Here is a 14,238-nt window from a genome sequence, read left to right as displayed (position 1 = left end):
ACTCAGAGCCGTAAAGTTAGTTAAAAAAATTGTCAGACTACGAGTTTCTACTTAACAGAGCTATTGCTTCTGTTGCCTTGTATCTTGGTCTTGATTTCCATGATATCGACTGTTTCATTCACTTTATTATGTAGTAAGTAATTGTATGATTTATTTATAAGCTGTAATAGCCTAGTGGTTAGAACGTCCGCCTACTAATCGGAGGTCGGGGGTTCGATCCCGGGCACGCACCACTACCTTTTCAGTTATGTGCGTTTTAAGCAATTAAATATCACTTGCTTTAACGGTGAAGGAAAACATCGTGAGGAAACCTGCATGCCTGAGAGTTCTCCATGTTCTTAAAGGTGTGTGAAGTCTGCCAATCCGCATTGGGCCAGCGTGGCGGACTATGGCCTAAACCCTTCTCATTCTGAGAGGAGACCCGTACTCAGTAGTGGGGCGGAAATGGGTTGATCATGATGAATTGTATGATTTGGTCTACTGATCAACCTGCTGTCTCAATTACGCCCACCTTATACTCTATTTTGGCCAGACAATATCCTGTTCGGTCGTAGGTAATAGGTACTTTGAAACGTTACACAATGCTGTATGATAGGGAATTATATCGAGGTTAATTAGTTATTAATCATATCTGAGCATTCCGTTTACTTACTGGAATGTCGAAATTAAAAGTATTAAAGCATATAATAGTAAGGTCATCAAAGTAGTTATTTCCATGACAGACACGTTGATTCAAGATACCACTACTCGAAATGATGTTGCAAGAAGATAAATTCGAGTTAATGTTCCTTTGATCAACCGTTCGATCTTTTGTTCGAGATTACACGTTCCCCGCAACCTATTATTTGTTGAGGCCCTCTAGAGGTCGGAAAAATCACCGCTCGTCAGCGTATACACACTCGACAATACAAACCAGTTCCTACATACCGTTACGTGGAAGTAATTTCTTAAACGCATTCGCCGGTCACGCCAAACGAATCGAACGATCGAGAGATACTCTCTCGTCGGCATCCATTTACATACTGACGTTGTCAGAGCGTAATGGCGGCAAATTAATAAGCGTAGTGCGTTCGAAAATCGAACGATTACGACCGTTCGGAATTTGTACTACAGAATCTATAATTTATAGCATTCTTCCTATTTTCACTTTCAACAGAATAAAAACTTTTATATGATCTACAAAATATTTTAATAAATATCATAGTATAATATAGATATCATTAGAAATTTTCAGTTATTATGATTAATATTTATTAATAAAGAATCTTAATGGATTTCTACATTAAGTTATATATTTAATGTGTATTGATTTTATTGCGTTCGCTAATTTAATACAATTAATATTTATAATAAATACTTACTAAATTTCCTCTGTTTTAAAATAAATATTAATATAGGTACGTTAACGTTACATAAGCATCTAATTTTGTTTATAAGAAGGTACACAATAATTAACATACTTAAATACCTAATATTAGCTTGTGCCTACGTACCTTTTATATATTATATTCCCAATATAAAAAAATCCTTGTACAGATTAACCATTCTAATTAAAGCTGTAAATATATTATTCCTTTGTCCCATTATTTAAGTACGTAATTATTAAATAATAATCTATGTATGTATATTGTTTTCGGTGCTGACTTCGGCATCTACAGGTGGCCACCTGGTATCGGGTATGTTCATTGTTTATATGCATAAGCTGTGTATATGCCCCTTATATATATAATATTTATGTGATATGCATGAATCGGTCGATGTACAATCCCTATACAAATGATTGTATCACCAAGAATGTCTTAAATGTAAGCATGATGATACTGCATGAATACCTATTAGTAGGTACAAGAGTTACTTGAACACTGCGTTCAAAGTGTAGTCCAATTTTTTTATAAAAACATTATTTATACGTACAAAATATATATTATTACCATTCAGACTAACCCTTCGCTTAAAACCATTCTTATATTTAAACCAACATACTTATATATATGGATGGTTTTACTGTCTGGTTTCCAATGTATAGTGAGAATTAATATAAAGGTATTCAAACAATATTTACGTATATATAGTGTTTATATTAATTATAATTTGGAGCACTTTGAACGATCAAACCACTAGCTTTAGAATTTAACCCAATTCGACTCCAATAGCTACTACCCTAGAAGTGATGTATATGATTTATATTTTGGCAATATATCCAGCTGCAATAATGCAGTTTCATGCATAGATAAAAATAGAGGTTTTGGCAAAGATTTTTAGGTAACATTGTGTGTTATTCATGTTTTCAAGTAGTTTCAAGTTCACTATTCAGACAATATGACGTCTACAATTGTCTTATTCTTAGTAGGTATAATATCTAGATTCTAGAGAATAGTTTACTGTCTAACAAAATATGACGAGTTGGACTTTTATGCGTAAGTAAAAAGAAGAATTGCTTTAGGTATCGCATATTAAAAACCTTGGTCGTAAAAAAATTATGTTCTAAATATGGTGGTATGGTAACCATTGTAATTCATTATGAAGTTAAAAAGTTCGACGCAAAACTAGCTACTTATTCTTTTTATATATATTTATCTATTTTTTCCTGTACCTAAGTTTTTCTTGTAAAATAAAATAATTGCTCTATAGTCTACCCCATTCTAATTTCTAACATCTTACCTTAATAGGTACCGAAGTACTTGCCCGTTGAACAAATATCATGCATCGGAATCTGTGTCAATAGAACTGCTGTTCGTTGGCAGTACGCGTTGATTGTTACAGTAATGCCACCCAACATGAGGAGAATGTAAGGGCTCCTACAAACCATAAGACGTTTTCTGGTACATTGGCGTCATGAAAAGCGTTTTGATCTTGAACTTGCGCAGTGGATGATTTATCGAACTATTTGGTGGTACGTAGTGAGGTGAGATGACGGAGGTATCTATGCCGGGATGAATGCCCAACAGTTTCCTTTTATTCCTCATAGCAAATTCCTCTTGTATCATGTCTAGGTGTCCAATTCTACGACCACCGACTATATTAAATACTACCTGTGCCCGCGACTTCGTTCGCGTGGAATATTGACTTTTCGGGCAGCATATACTCTGTGCGTTAAAAATGTTCGCCGTGATTCTTTAAATTGTCATAACTTTTTTATTCATGAACCGATTGACATGAAATAAACACTAAATGTTAAGTGAAGCTTACTACAATATATTAGTGACCGTAATCGTAAACCGTATCTAAATCGAATAAGCCGTTTCTGATATTAGCGTGCACAAACTCACAGACAAACAGACAAAAAAAAATTAATTACAATTTCGGGTTCGGCATCGATATAATAACAACCCCTGCTACTTTTTTTTTTATATTTCCATTGTACAGACACCACTTTTCTACAATTTTATTATATGTAGATATAGATTTATAGATTCTATAGAAAAAGTGACTTAATATTGCAGTCATCCACTTCCGATCCATGTTTAACAACTCTCTAGCTAACCGGTTAGTTATTTTAGAATTGCCGGCAGGTCGTTAAATAGCCACGCCCGAAGCTTCCCACCCGATCAGTCCAGAGACAACCTAGGAAATAAATTGCCAAAACCCGAGACCTCCCACTTACAAGACCACACCACTGGGCCAGGGAGTTCGACAAAAGTTTATCGTTTGTAGGCTGCTCTAATATCTTATATCACCCAACTTGGAGAGTAACTGTATGCCAATTATCGGCTCGCACGAATGTACTTCAACAGGGCTCTTTCCCTCACTCGCTTCATACAATCGTAGTTCCAATTTCATTTGAATATTGAGCAACCAAAGTCCATGAAATTTTGCAGACATATTCAAGAAACTAATATCTGTGTCTGTGGTGTTTTAGATTTTTCTAAAAATATGTAGTTTTAAAATTACAGGGGCTCAAAGATTTGTATGTAAATTTTTAAGACCGCGTAACTTTGAAAACGAATATTTTAACAGAAATCTGGAAAACCACAGACATAGATATTAGTTTCTAGAATATATCTGCAAAATTTCATAGACTTTGGTTGCTTAATATTCAAATTAAATTGGAGCTACGTTTGTATGAAGCGAGTGACGGAGAGACCCCTCTTAACAGCATGACCAGCCGCTGCCCCACTTCGGGCGCCCAATAACAAAATGGGCTACGATAATGACTTCCCAGGTTGGGTTTTTATCGATACTAAGTTTGCTCTTGACTATGATCACATTTAGAAGGTTGTTCGCTTTGACATTCACTATCTAAACACGCAAATAAATTTCGTTTTCACCGGCCAAAATTAATAATTAATCCTGTCTGTAATCTATTGATCAGTTGCAATGTTTTTTGACTCATTTTTATGGGACTTTTTATTTTGTAAAAAATCAAAAGACAGACTTGTACTTGTAAGGGATTCCAGATAGATAGATTGATTATTTGTTTATTATTATTATCTGGTTACAGTTCATAAGTGCGTATTGCGTGTTTACGATTTGAATATATTACCGAATAAGGGTTCCTGTAAATCATGATTCATCATGCAGTCACGTATGGAAATGCCTTTACATGGAAACCGGCAGGTTTTTAAAGACCTACCGGCTTCCACAGCACACGGCATCGTTTAATACTACGGTGTACGAAGTTGTCTCGTCCTATAATGAGAATGTTTCAATGTAGATCGAGAAATGTTTCTCCTTGCCTTTCAACATTTCAACGTAAAAATAATTTTACTACAGGCTAAAATACAGGTAATAATTTTATTGGTAATGAAGAGATAAATCGATATTTTGATAGTTGAAGTTTTAGATCTAGAAGACAGAAAATAGAAGAAGAAAGCTTTGTGTATTTAATGTGCTTTGTAACATAATAATTACTTAATTTATGAAACGTGTATGCAAGTTTACTTATTTTTACGTATGTAAGTGTATTCTATTTCTTTTCGGCTTTTATTATGTATTAATTTTGTACACGAACGAGCGTGGGAGCAAAAAAATATACAAATAATTACTTACATCTTCTTCTATATCTCTCTATGTGCAAACTCACTATCACTGACTTTGACTTGATCTTTGACTATGCCTGCTTATGGCAATAAATTAATTACGGCCGACTGCGTAAGCTATTGCTACTTCCTTTTATGAAATAATAATTATTTCATTTCTAATAAGGATTAAGGCAGAATATCTCGAGAGCCATCGAGCGTCTCATAGATTCCGACATTAACACACGCCTTTTAATTAAAGGCGACTAGTTTATATATTCCATATGAGAAGTTAAAATGCAGAATAATTAATTTGAGACATGTTACTTGATTGCTACTAATTGCAGCAGAGTAAACTTATTGCAATCTAGAATATGAAGGTACCTTCTATATAATATTCAACTGAGAAGACCATCTACAAGGTACTTCGTAACTCACATATTGTGTTAAACTTGTGTTATCAGCAACTGAAACTTTCGCTTTTATAAACACTGATTAACACTTTACCACCTAACATCTCTAGGTGCATTTACATACTCGCAAGAGTGGCGAGATGAGACGCGATCTGCTTGTTCACTCGTCATACTCGTCTCCTATCCCGTCTCTAAATCGCATAGGTGACGGGATTATTGTGCGACATGTCGATGACATTACCGACGCGCGACGGGGGCACGACGGGGGCGAGTGGCGAGACGGGCCACAATGGCGAATATGTAAATGCGCGGTATTAGTAAAGGCCCAGACAACCTAGTATAATAGCGAATCTACCATTTGGACGAGTAAACTTGCAGATTTTGACATCTGTGTTAGGTTTTCTAACCAAGCAAAATATCCACTTAGTGGAAGAGCTTCATTTCGTATGGAAGGACGATTGGCATACGATTGGTGTTCCATAAAGTCATTTGTGGAGCGCCAACCAATGAAAAGTACTTACATAAGGTATGTTTATTTCAAACTTAGGTATTGTATACTACCTGATGCTTGCGATTTCGTTCGCGAAGATATAGATTTTTAAAAGCCCGTGGGAACTCTTTGATTTTTCGGGACAAAAGTAGCCTATGTGCTAATCCAGGGTACTTCCCTTCCAAACAGCCAAATCCCTCCAGTAGTTTTTTGCGTTAAAGAGTAACAAACATCCATACATACAAACTTTCGCGTTTATAATATTAAGTAGGATACTAACATTTACCCTAGATTCTAGAGATAGAGTTGGTAATAACATTGCTCAGTGCTTCTAAACAATTTTAACTTCAAAACAACATACTACTTACCTACATTAACCGAGTTAGTGATATTCGAATAAACATGCATGGAAATGAGGCAAAAACCTTGCATAGTTATCAGAAAATATGGCATGCGTGTATTAAAAAATTTCAGGTAGAGCTACAATTTATAAGGTACTTTAATAGTTATTATGTAATTTATTTTAGTCTACCAATCCACATTGGGCCAGCGTGGCAGACTAGGGCCTAAACCTTCTCACTCTGAGAAGTGACCCGTGCTCAGTAGTGAGCCGACAAATGGTTGATCATGACGATGAATAAGCTACGAACTTTTATTTACTTAGGCAGATAAAGAACTACATTTCTATATTTAGAAATCACAAGTATTAAAGCAAAGAAATAAAACCCTAGTGTACTAACTTTAATTAGATGCTATTTGAGAGTAAATAATTTAATTATTTTAGGCAAAACTAGCAAAGAGAAGGAATGAAACGATGTACAAAATTAACACTCTTTATATTTTTCAATGATTCATTGGATTGGTTTATCAACGAGTTAAAATGGGTACACAACAATTACACAGTTAAGATGAGTTTCCACGGAAATTATTAGGTACATTATTAGGTATACATAACACAATTTATAACAATCAAATACAGAGAGATACAGTAAGAATACTTATCTTTATTCGAGGAGGCTCGTTGCACAAAAACTAACTACTCTCACCCCAACAGTGGTTTATATAGGTTACTATCTTTCTTTGTTCCCTCTACATTTTCCTTATACCAAGCTGACAACATAACACAATATTCTGTTCATAGTAAACAATTAGGCTGAATTACTAACAATTATATGTTTCCAGGCACTAGTTAACATTAATATTAATAATTGAAACCATTATCAAGTTAATACAATATTTAGTTTAAAGTTATTTATCAAAAGTACACACAAGTCATAAGTCAATTGAGGTATTTTAATTCACAATTATAGTACAGCATTACACAAAATTATTCTTAAAGATCATAAGATATTATTCTAATAATTAACAAATAGTTTTCTCTATTTAAAACATTATTATAATTTAATTAAGTAGCAATGACGTGTAACTTGAAAGTTTCTGTCGGAACTCTATAATAGTCAACTGTTCTATTCTTGAATCACATTATTTTCTTGAAACATAAATTAACTACACATTACATCACAAAATTAATAATTATTTATTCTAATAATGTCTACACTTTTCTCTGTTTTTCAATTATACATATTTTAGTAACAAAAATAAAAGAGTATAGCTAATCTTGATAATCAGCCTATTACCATCATAATAAGTACGAATACAAGATAAACAAGTGTTGCCACCCCTTTTTACAATTATTGCTACCTAATTTAATAGTAAACAGTGTTTACATACTTCAATAATTAACTATTCCTCATAAATCACAGAATAAATTTCTTATTTTAAAATAATAATCTATCACGGCCAAACTGACCGTGCTTCGCTCTCGAAGCATAACGACAAAAAAAAAACAACTTTTCACATAAGGACAATAATAACTCATGACACAGTGAAAAATCAACATGTCTATGGCTACCATTTACTCCTTACTTTCAATGTGTGTGAAATCCAAAATCACTCCACCATTAATTCCAATAAAAAAAAATTGACAAGTTTTTATTTCTTACCACAGTACATATGTGATACTCCATGGCCTTAAACACCATTGGTTTTCAAGCAGCACCAGAAAATAGCCATGAATACCATTGGTTTTTGAAGCACCACTAAATAATAAACTTCCTTTAAAAATCCTTTAACACCATTCGTTTTATAGCAACATTTTATAATATCCTTTTAACACGAGTGGTTTTAAAGCTATAGCATTTATTTTTTTACTAAAAATTACAATCTATCACTGGTCATCGACATACTTTTTTATTCACTACTTTCAATATAATCTTCAACCAAGACATTTTGATCTATCCATTCACCAGGCCAACGTCTTAACTTTTCCTTGGCAATTATAATATCCTTTAAACTTCCTTTCCCTTTTAAAGAAAATCGATCATTTTCCAAAATATTGATAATTTCATATGGACCTTTGAATTTGGCTCTTAATTTATCATGCCGTCTGTGATCCTGATTTACATAGACTACGTCCCCAATGTTATATACTATATTATCTCGCCTGGATAAATCAAAACGCTTTTTAAAATCACTAGCTACATTGACTAGTCGTTGGTGAGCTAGTAAACGCTCAGCACGAACATCTACTAATTCTTTTTGTACATCATTACCATTATCAGTCACATCATTCAATCGAGCCTGTATGCAAGGTATATTACCATTAAGCCCAACCAATAAACGAATAGGAGCAAAACCAGTAGATTTTTGTATAGTTGAATTGAGTGATAATTGAACTTTCCATAAACCGTTTGGCCAATCTGACGTATTACATGACGTAGTTAACATATCTATTATAGTTTTGACATACCTCTCTATTTGACCGTTAGCACGTGGAGTGCCAGTAGTTATCATATGATGTTCAACTTGCCAACTTCTAAACAATGTTTGTAATAGTTTACATGAAAAGTTTGTACCGCGATCTGTAATGACTAGTGAAGGGGTGCTAAATAGAGTTAACGATTCTCGCACATTATTGACCATTTCATCACCACCCATTGACTTCAATGGTTTTAAAATACAATACTTTGTGAAACCATCTATAATCATAAGAATGTATTTATAGCCGGCACTAGATTGTTGAAAAGGACCCGTACAATCTAAATGTACCGTATGGAAAGGTATAGGAGTTTTTTTCTATTGGGTATAACATGCCTTGTTTGGGCCCTGTATGTGATTTACGCTCTGTGCAAACTAAACAATGAGAAAGATACTTTTTAATAAAACTTGTTAGTCCTGGAAACCAAAAAGACTCAGAAAGTTTTTGAAAGGTTTTATCATAACCTACATGACAATTTTCATCGTGAAATAAACGTAAAATGCTTAATCTGCTGCCTTTGGGAACATACAACCTTGCCCTACCATCGGAGTTAGTTTTGTAGTATAATAAATTATTTTTAACTAAGTATTGGTTAGTATCCAATTCGCCCGCCTGTACTTTTTCAATCAATGACTGAGTTTCATCATCCTTTTGTTGTGCGATTTCTAACCATGAGTTAGTTGGTATTAATACATTAATGATCTCCTTAGATTCTGGATTGAAAATCTCAGTTGTTGATGTAGATAATTTAAGTCGGAACCCCGTAACCTTATCTGATCCTATCGTACCAATTACTACGAAAAAAGAACCTAAATTATCTACATAAACAAGTAAAAATTTAAGATGTCGTACAGCTTTAGTTATGGCTCTTTGAAAGACAGATGGGCCATTGCAAATTCCAAAAGGCATTTTCACAAATTCGAAATGCCCATCTGGCGTGACAAATCCAGTATACTTAACAGAGTCTGGTGCAATAGGTATTTGGTAGAACCCGTTTTTCATATCGATTGAAATAAAATATTTTGATTTACCTAGCTTATCTATCTGATCCTCGATAAGGGGCAAAGGAAATTATTTTATTTAGGGCTCTATAATCTACGCACATTCTATCATTTCCGTCCTTTTTTTTCACTAATAATATGGGACTCGCATAGTCCGATGTACTCTCCTGAATTATATTGTTATTTAACAAATCCTTTATTATTTCTTTAACCTTTTCTCGTTCCACTGCAGCTAACCGATACGGGCGGTAATTGATTACTTCATCTTTTTTTTATCTAATTTTTAATTCTCCCGTTCTGACGGTACTCAAATTACCGTTAGACGGTATAATGGACGGATATTTCGTAAAAATTTTTAAAATACTTTCCCTTAGATTAGAATCAAGATGTTGGATCCTATCAGATAATTGGGATAAACTGTTATTACCGCATTGATATTCTAGTAAATTAACTTCTTGTTGAATTACACGAATCTCTGTATTTCGAATTAATCTACTTCCATTTGAATCTGTAACAATGGCTACGTCCGGATGTAACACCGCATTGCGCCTTATTATACAATCATATTTGAAATCATTATTTTTTACGACGTAAATATCTAACTCGAGACAAATTTCCTCAAATTTAACAGGAACTGTTATTTTCCCCTCTACGTTTATTTTTCCGTTACCTATACCATCAATAGTAAAAAAACAAGGCGATATATTACAATCAAGGCACTTGGCAATTGAATATTTAATGATACTACAACTAGCCCCCGTGTCAAGTAAACAGTTAATCGTGTAGTTATTGATCGTAATCTCAGTTAATTGTCATAGTTGTTTAGCAGCAGTTTCCTTATCGATCCGTTTTTTGTGAAAGCAAAAATCAATGGAATGACCCTCCTTGCTACAAAATACACAGTAAAGATTTTTAGTCTTTTTTACAACTTCTTTACCGTCTGAAGAAGAAGAAAGATTTTTATTTCCTTGTAAACATTGAGAGGAAATATGGCCTAATTTTCCACAAGAAAAACAAGTACGGTCCTTATCAGTTTTAACTCGCTTTGGAATACTAGGCCCGGCACTATTATCGGCATTATTTTCTAATGGGCGTTTTCTTGTTTGTTTCGAAAATGTAGAAAACAAAGTTATTAATTCCGACGTGTTAGTAACGGAAGTATTATGGCAAGTTATTTTAATATTTGGTTCCCGAATTCCCCCACACACAAGCTCAATTAATTGATTTTCAGAAAAATTAATCTTACAACTCTGTAAAAGTCTTAACTTTTCTCTTGCATAATCACAATACGAATCACTTGAATCCGACGAATACAATACAGCCTTTGATAATTTTTCCGAAAGATTTTTCTTTTCAGGATATAATGCAATAATATCTTTGCTAAAATTCTCCCAATTTCTACCTTGTTCGGGCTCCCATGACTCAAACCAAGATAAAGCAGACCCTCGGAGGGCCTTACCTGCTTTAGCTGCTTTTTGAATACTGCTCCATCCAAGCTCGGTGCCGAGTAACTTGCCGATGTGCCGAGGTGCCGATGCTTTTGCACCAGGTCTCAGCCCCGTTGTCGCTTTTCTCAGGATCAAAAATAGGCAGCGCGATGTCATCGCTGCGTTGATTGGATGTTAACGAGTCACGTATACTCTTCAAGATTTCTTGCAGCTGCTCGTGGTTGAGATTCATTGTCCCTCGTTTTTTCAAGACCTGTGTAACAAAAATGCTATTAGGTTTCCATTGCCATAAATAATTCGTATCCCACTTCTGATATTAAAAAATTTCAGGTAGAGCTACAATTTATAAGGTACTTTAATAGTTATTATGTAATTTATTTTAGTCTACCAATCCACATTGGGCCAGCGTGGCAGACTAGGGCCTAAACCTTCTCACTCTGAGAAGTGACCCGTGCTCAGTAGTGAGCCGACAAATGGTTGATCATGACGATGAATAAGCTACGAACTTTTATTTACTTAGGCAGATAAAGAACTACATTTCTATATTTAGAAATCACAAGTATTAAAGCAAAGAAATAAAACCCTAGTGTACTAACTTTAATTAGATGCTATTTGAGAGTAAATAATTTAATTATTTTAGGCAAAACTAGCAAAGAGAAGGAATGAAACGATGTACAAAATTAACACTCTTTATATTTTTCAATGATTCATTGGATTGGTTTATCAACGAGTTAAAATGGGTACACAACAATTACACAGTTAAGATGAGTTTCCACGGAAATTATTAGGTACATTATTAGGTATACATAACACAATTTATAACAATCAAATACAGAGAGATACAGTAAGAATACTTATCTTTATTCGAGGAGGCTCGTTGCACAAAAACTAACTACTCTCACCCCAACAGTGGTTTATATAGGTTACTATCTTTCTTTGTTCCCTCTACATTTTCCTTATACCAAGCTGACAACATAACACAATATTCTGTTCATAGTAAACAATTAGGCTGAATTACTAACAATTATATGTTTCCAGGCACTAGTTAACATTAATATTAATAATTGAAACCATTATCAAGTTAATACAATATTTAGTTTAAAGTTATTTATCAAAAGTACACACAAGTCATAAGTCAATTGAGGTATTTTAATTCACAATTATAGTACAGCATTACACAAAATTATTCTTAAAGATCATAAGATATTATTCTAATAATTAACAAATAGTTTTCTCTATTTAAAACATTATTATAATTTAATTAAGTAGCAATGACGTGTAACTTGAAAGTTTCTGTCGGAACTCTATAATAGTCAACTGTTCTATTCTTGAATCACATTATTTTCTTGAAACATAAATTAACTACACATTACATCACAAAATTAATAATTATTTATTCTAATAATGTCTACACTTTTCTCTGTTTTTCAATTATACATATTTTAGTAACAAAAATAAAAGAGTATAGCTAATCTTGATAATCAGCCTATTACCATCATAATAAGTACGAATACAAGATAAACAAGTGTTGCCACCCCTTTTTACAATTATTGCTACCTAATTTAATAGTAAACAGTGTTTACATACTTCAATAATTAACTATTCCTCATAAATCACAGAATAAATTTCTTATTTTAAAATAATAATCTATCACGTGCAGCCTACTCGCTATGACCTAGATGGCCTAGATCTATAAGAATAGCACTTGTTTCTTGGTGTATCATAGTGCTCTCCCGTTCCGCTCCTTTTTAGGTCAGCTTTTCAGATTAGGAATGTACCTATCTACTGTTTACGGAGGTACATTAGTTCCATTGTTAGAACTGTGTTAGTGGCCTTACGTGATTGTAGTCTTGCAGTGTGTTAGTGGTTTTATATTAAAGGTGATTTTGGGGCTTCTTTTATATTTTTGAGCTTGATCTAAATCTAACGTATTCTCTGAATTTTTGTTTTGCTATCGTATCGAGTGGGATGTTAACTGAAAGAGAAGAAAATTGTAAGTCTTCTTCGTCTTCTATTAAAATTAAATCATTAAATATATAAAATGAAAAGCTGATTAACTGACCTATCAACGCACAGCTCTAACTACTGGACGGATCGGGCTGTTTGGCACGCAGATAGCTTTAAGACGTAGACATCGCTAAGAAAGGATTTTTGTAAATTCAACCCCGAAGTGATTAAAATTGGGGTTCGTTTGTGTAGTAGTAGGCGTAAGCTAATTACATAATGAATTTATTGAATATGATTACAATTTTAGTAAGCATATTATTTTAGCGTTTATTGAGAGGAGTATTCGGGCTTTAGTTTGAACTTTATCTTGTTCTTTAGCTGATATCGCGTTATTGGAAGTAGGCTACGTCAATAAGTGGACCGGACGGAAAGTTGGCAATATTGAACTTTCGTTTTATGAAGGTGCCAAAAATCAATCCCCACTTATTGGGCACGGCCGACGCGCGACGCGGTGAAATTGAAAGCGTAATATTATACTTGTAAGTTCTAAGTATCTTTATGTATTTTGTTGATGGTGGGCTTAAAACAGCTGTACTATTTGGGGGCCATTTTAAATACGTTCGGAAGTATCTTGAACATCCGAAAAAATAAAAAAGTTTTAGGTCGGTGGCTACTCCAAAAATGTGATGAACCAGTTAAAAATATGAATAGGTATACGAATTACGAGTATTAAAGCTATTAGCTCTAGATTTCTAGAGGCTGATCAAAGAACACACACCTCTCTACTTTATTTATTTAAAAAAAACACACATTTATGAAAGTTCTAAGTTCTGAGTTTTGGCTAACCACTCTCAGAATCTCAAGCTGTAATAATTCATTTAAAATATGGACTTTCGTATTATTTCTGAGTGTCGACCTTTTATCAAAATGAAAGTAAAAAATGTCGCTATCCTTGCTATTTCTTTTAAGGAGGATGTAATTATAAATTAAAATGTAGATAAATTACTTGCTTGAATGTTGTGTCACATGTATAAATATTTGCTTGATTGATCCTTGGATTGGTCCTTTTGACTATTCGATTACCAGTTTGGCCCTTGACTGCGATCTCACTTGGTGGTGAGTGATAACGCAATCTAAGGTGGTATGGTAGCGGGCTAACTTGG

At 33.8% G+C, this 14,238-nt stretch overlaps 1 protein-coding gene across 7 annotated transcripts in view; it reads left to right on the top strand.

The window, feature by feature from the left end:
• The window catches only part of LOC123866040 (SH3 and multiple ankyrin repeat domains protein 3), a 221,282-nt gene that overhangs the window by 110,293 nt on the left and 96,751 nt on the right, over positions 1-14,238 (top strand). For 5 of the 7 annotated variants that reach the window (XM_045907364.1, XM_045907367.1, XM_045907366.1 and 2 more), the window contains one exon: positions 1,659-1,676. The exons of the other annotated variants lie outside the window; for them this stretch is intronic. In XM_045907364.1, coding sequence (XP_045763320.1) covers positions 1,659-1,676 — 18 coding nt within the window. The remainder of the gene's footprint in view (positions 1-1,658; positions 1,677-14,238) is intronic. 7 annotated transcript variants of the gene reach the window in all.

The sequence above is a fragment of the Maniola jurtina genome, chromosome 6, assembly GCF_905333055.1.
Source record: "Maniola jurtina chromosome 6, ilManJurt1.1, whole genome shotgun sequence".
NCBI classification, from domain to species: Eukaryota; Metazoa; Arthropoda; class Insecta; order Lepidoptera; family Nymphalidae; genus Maniola; species Maniola jurtina.
This window is presented reverse-complemented; position numbering and strand designations above follow the sequence as displayed.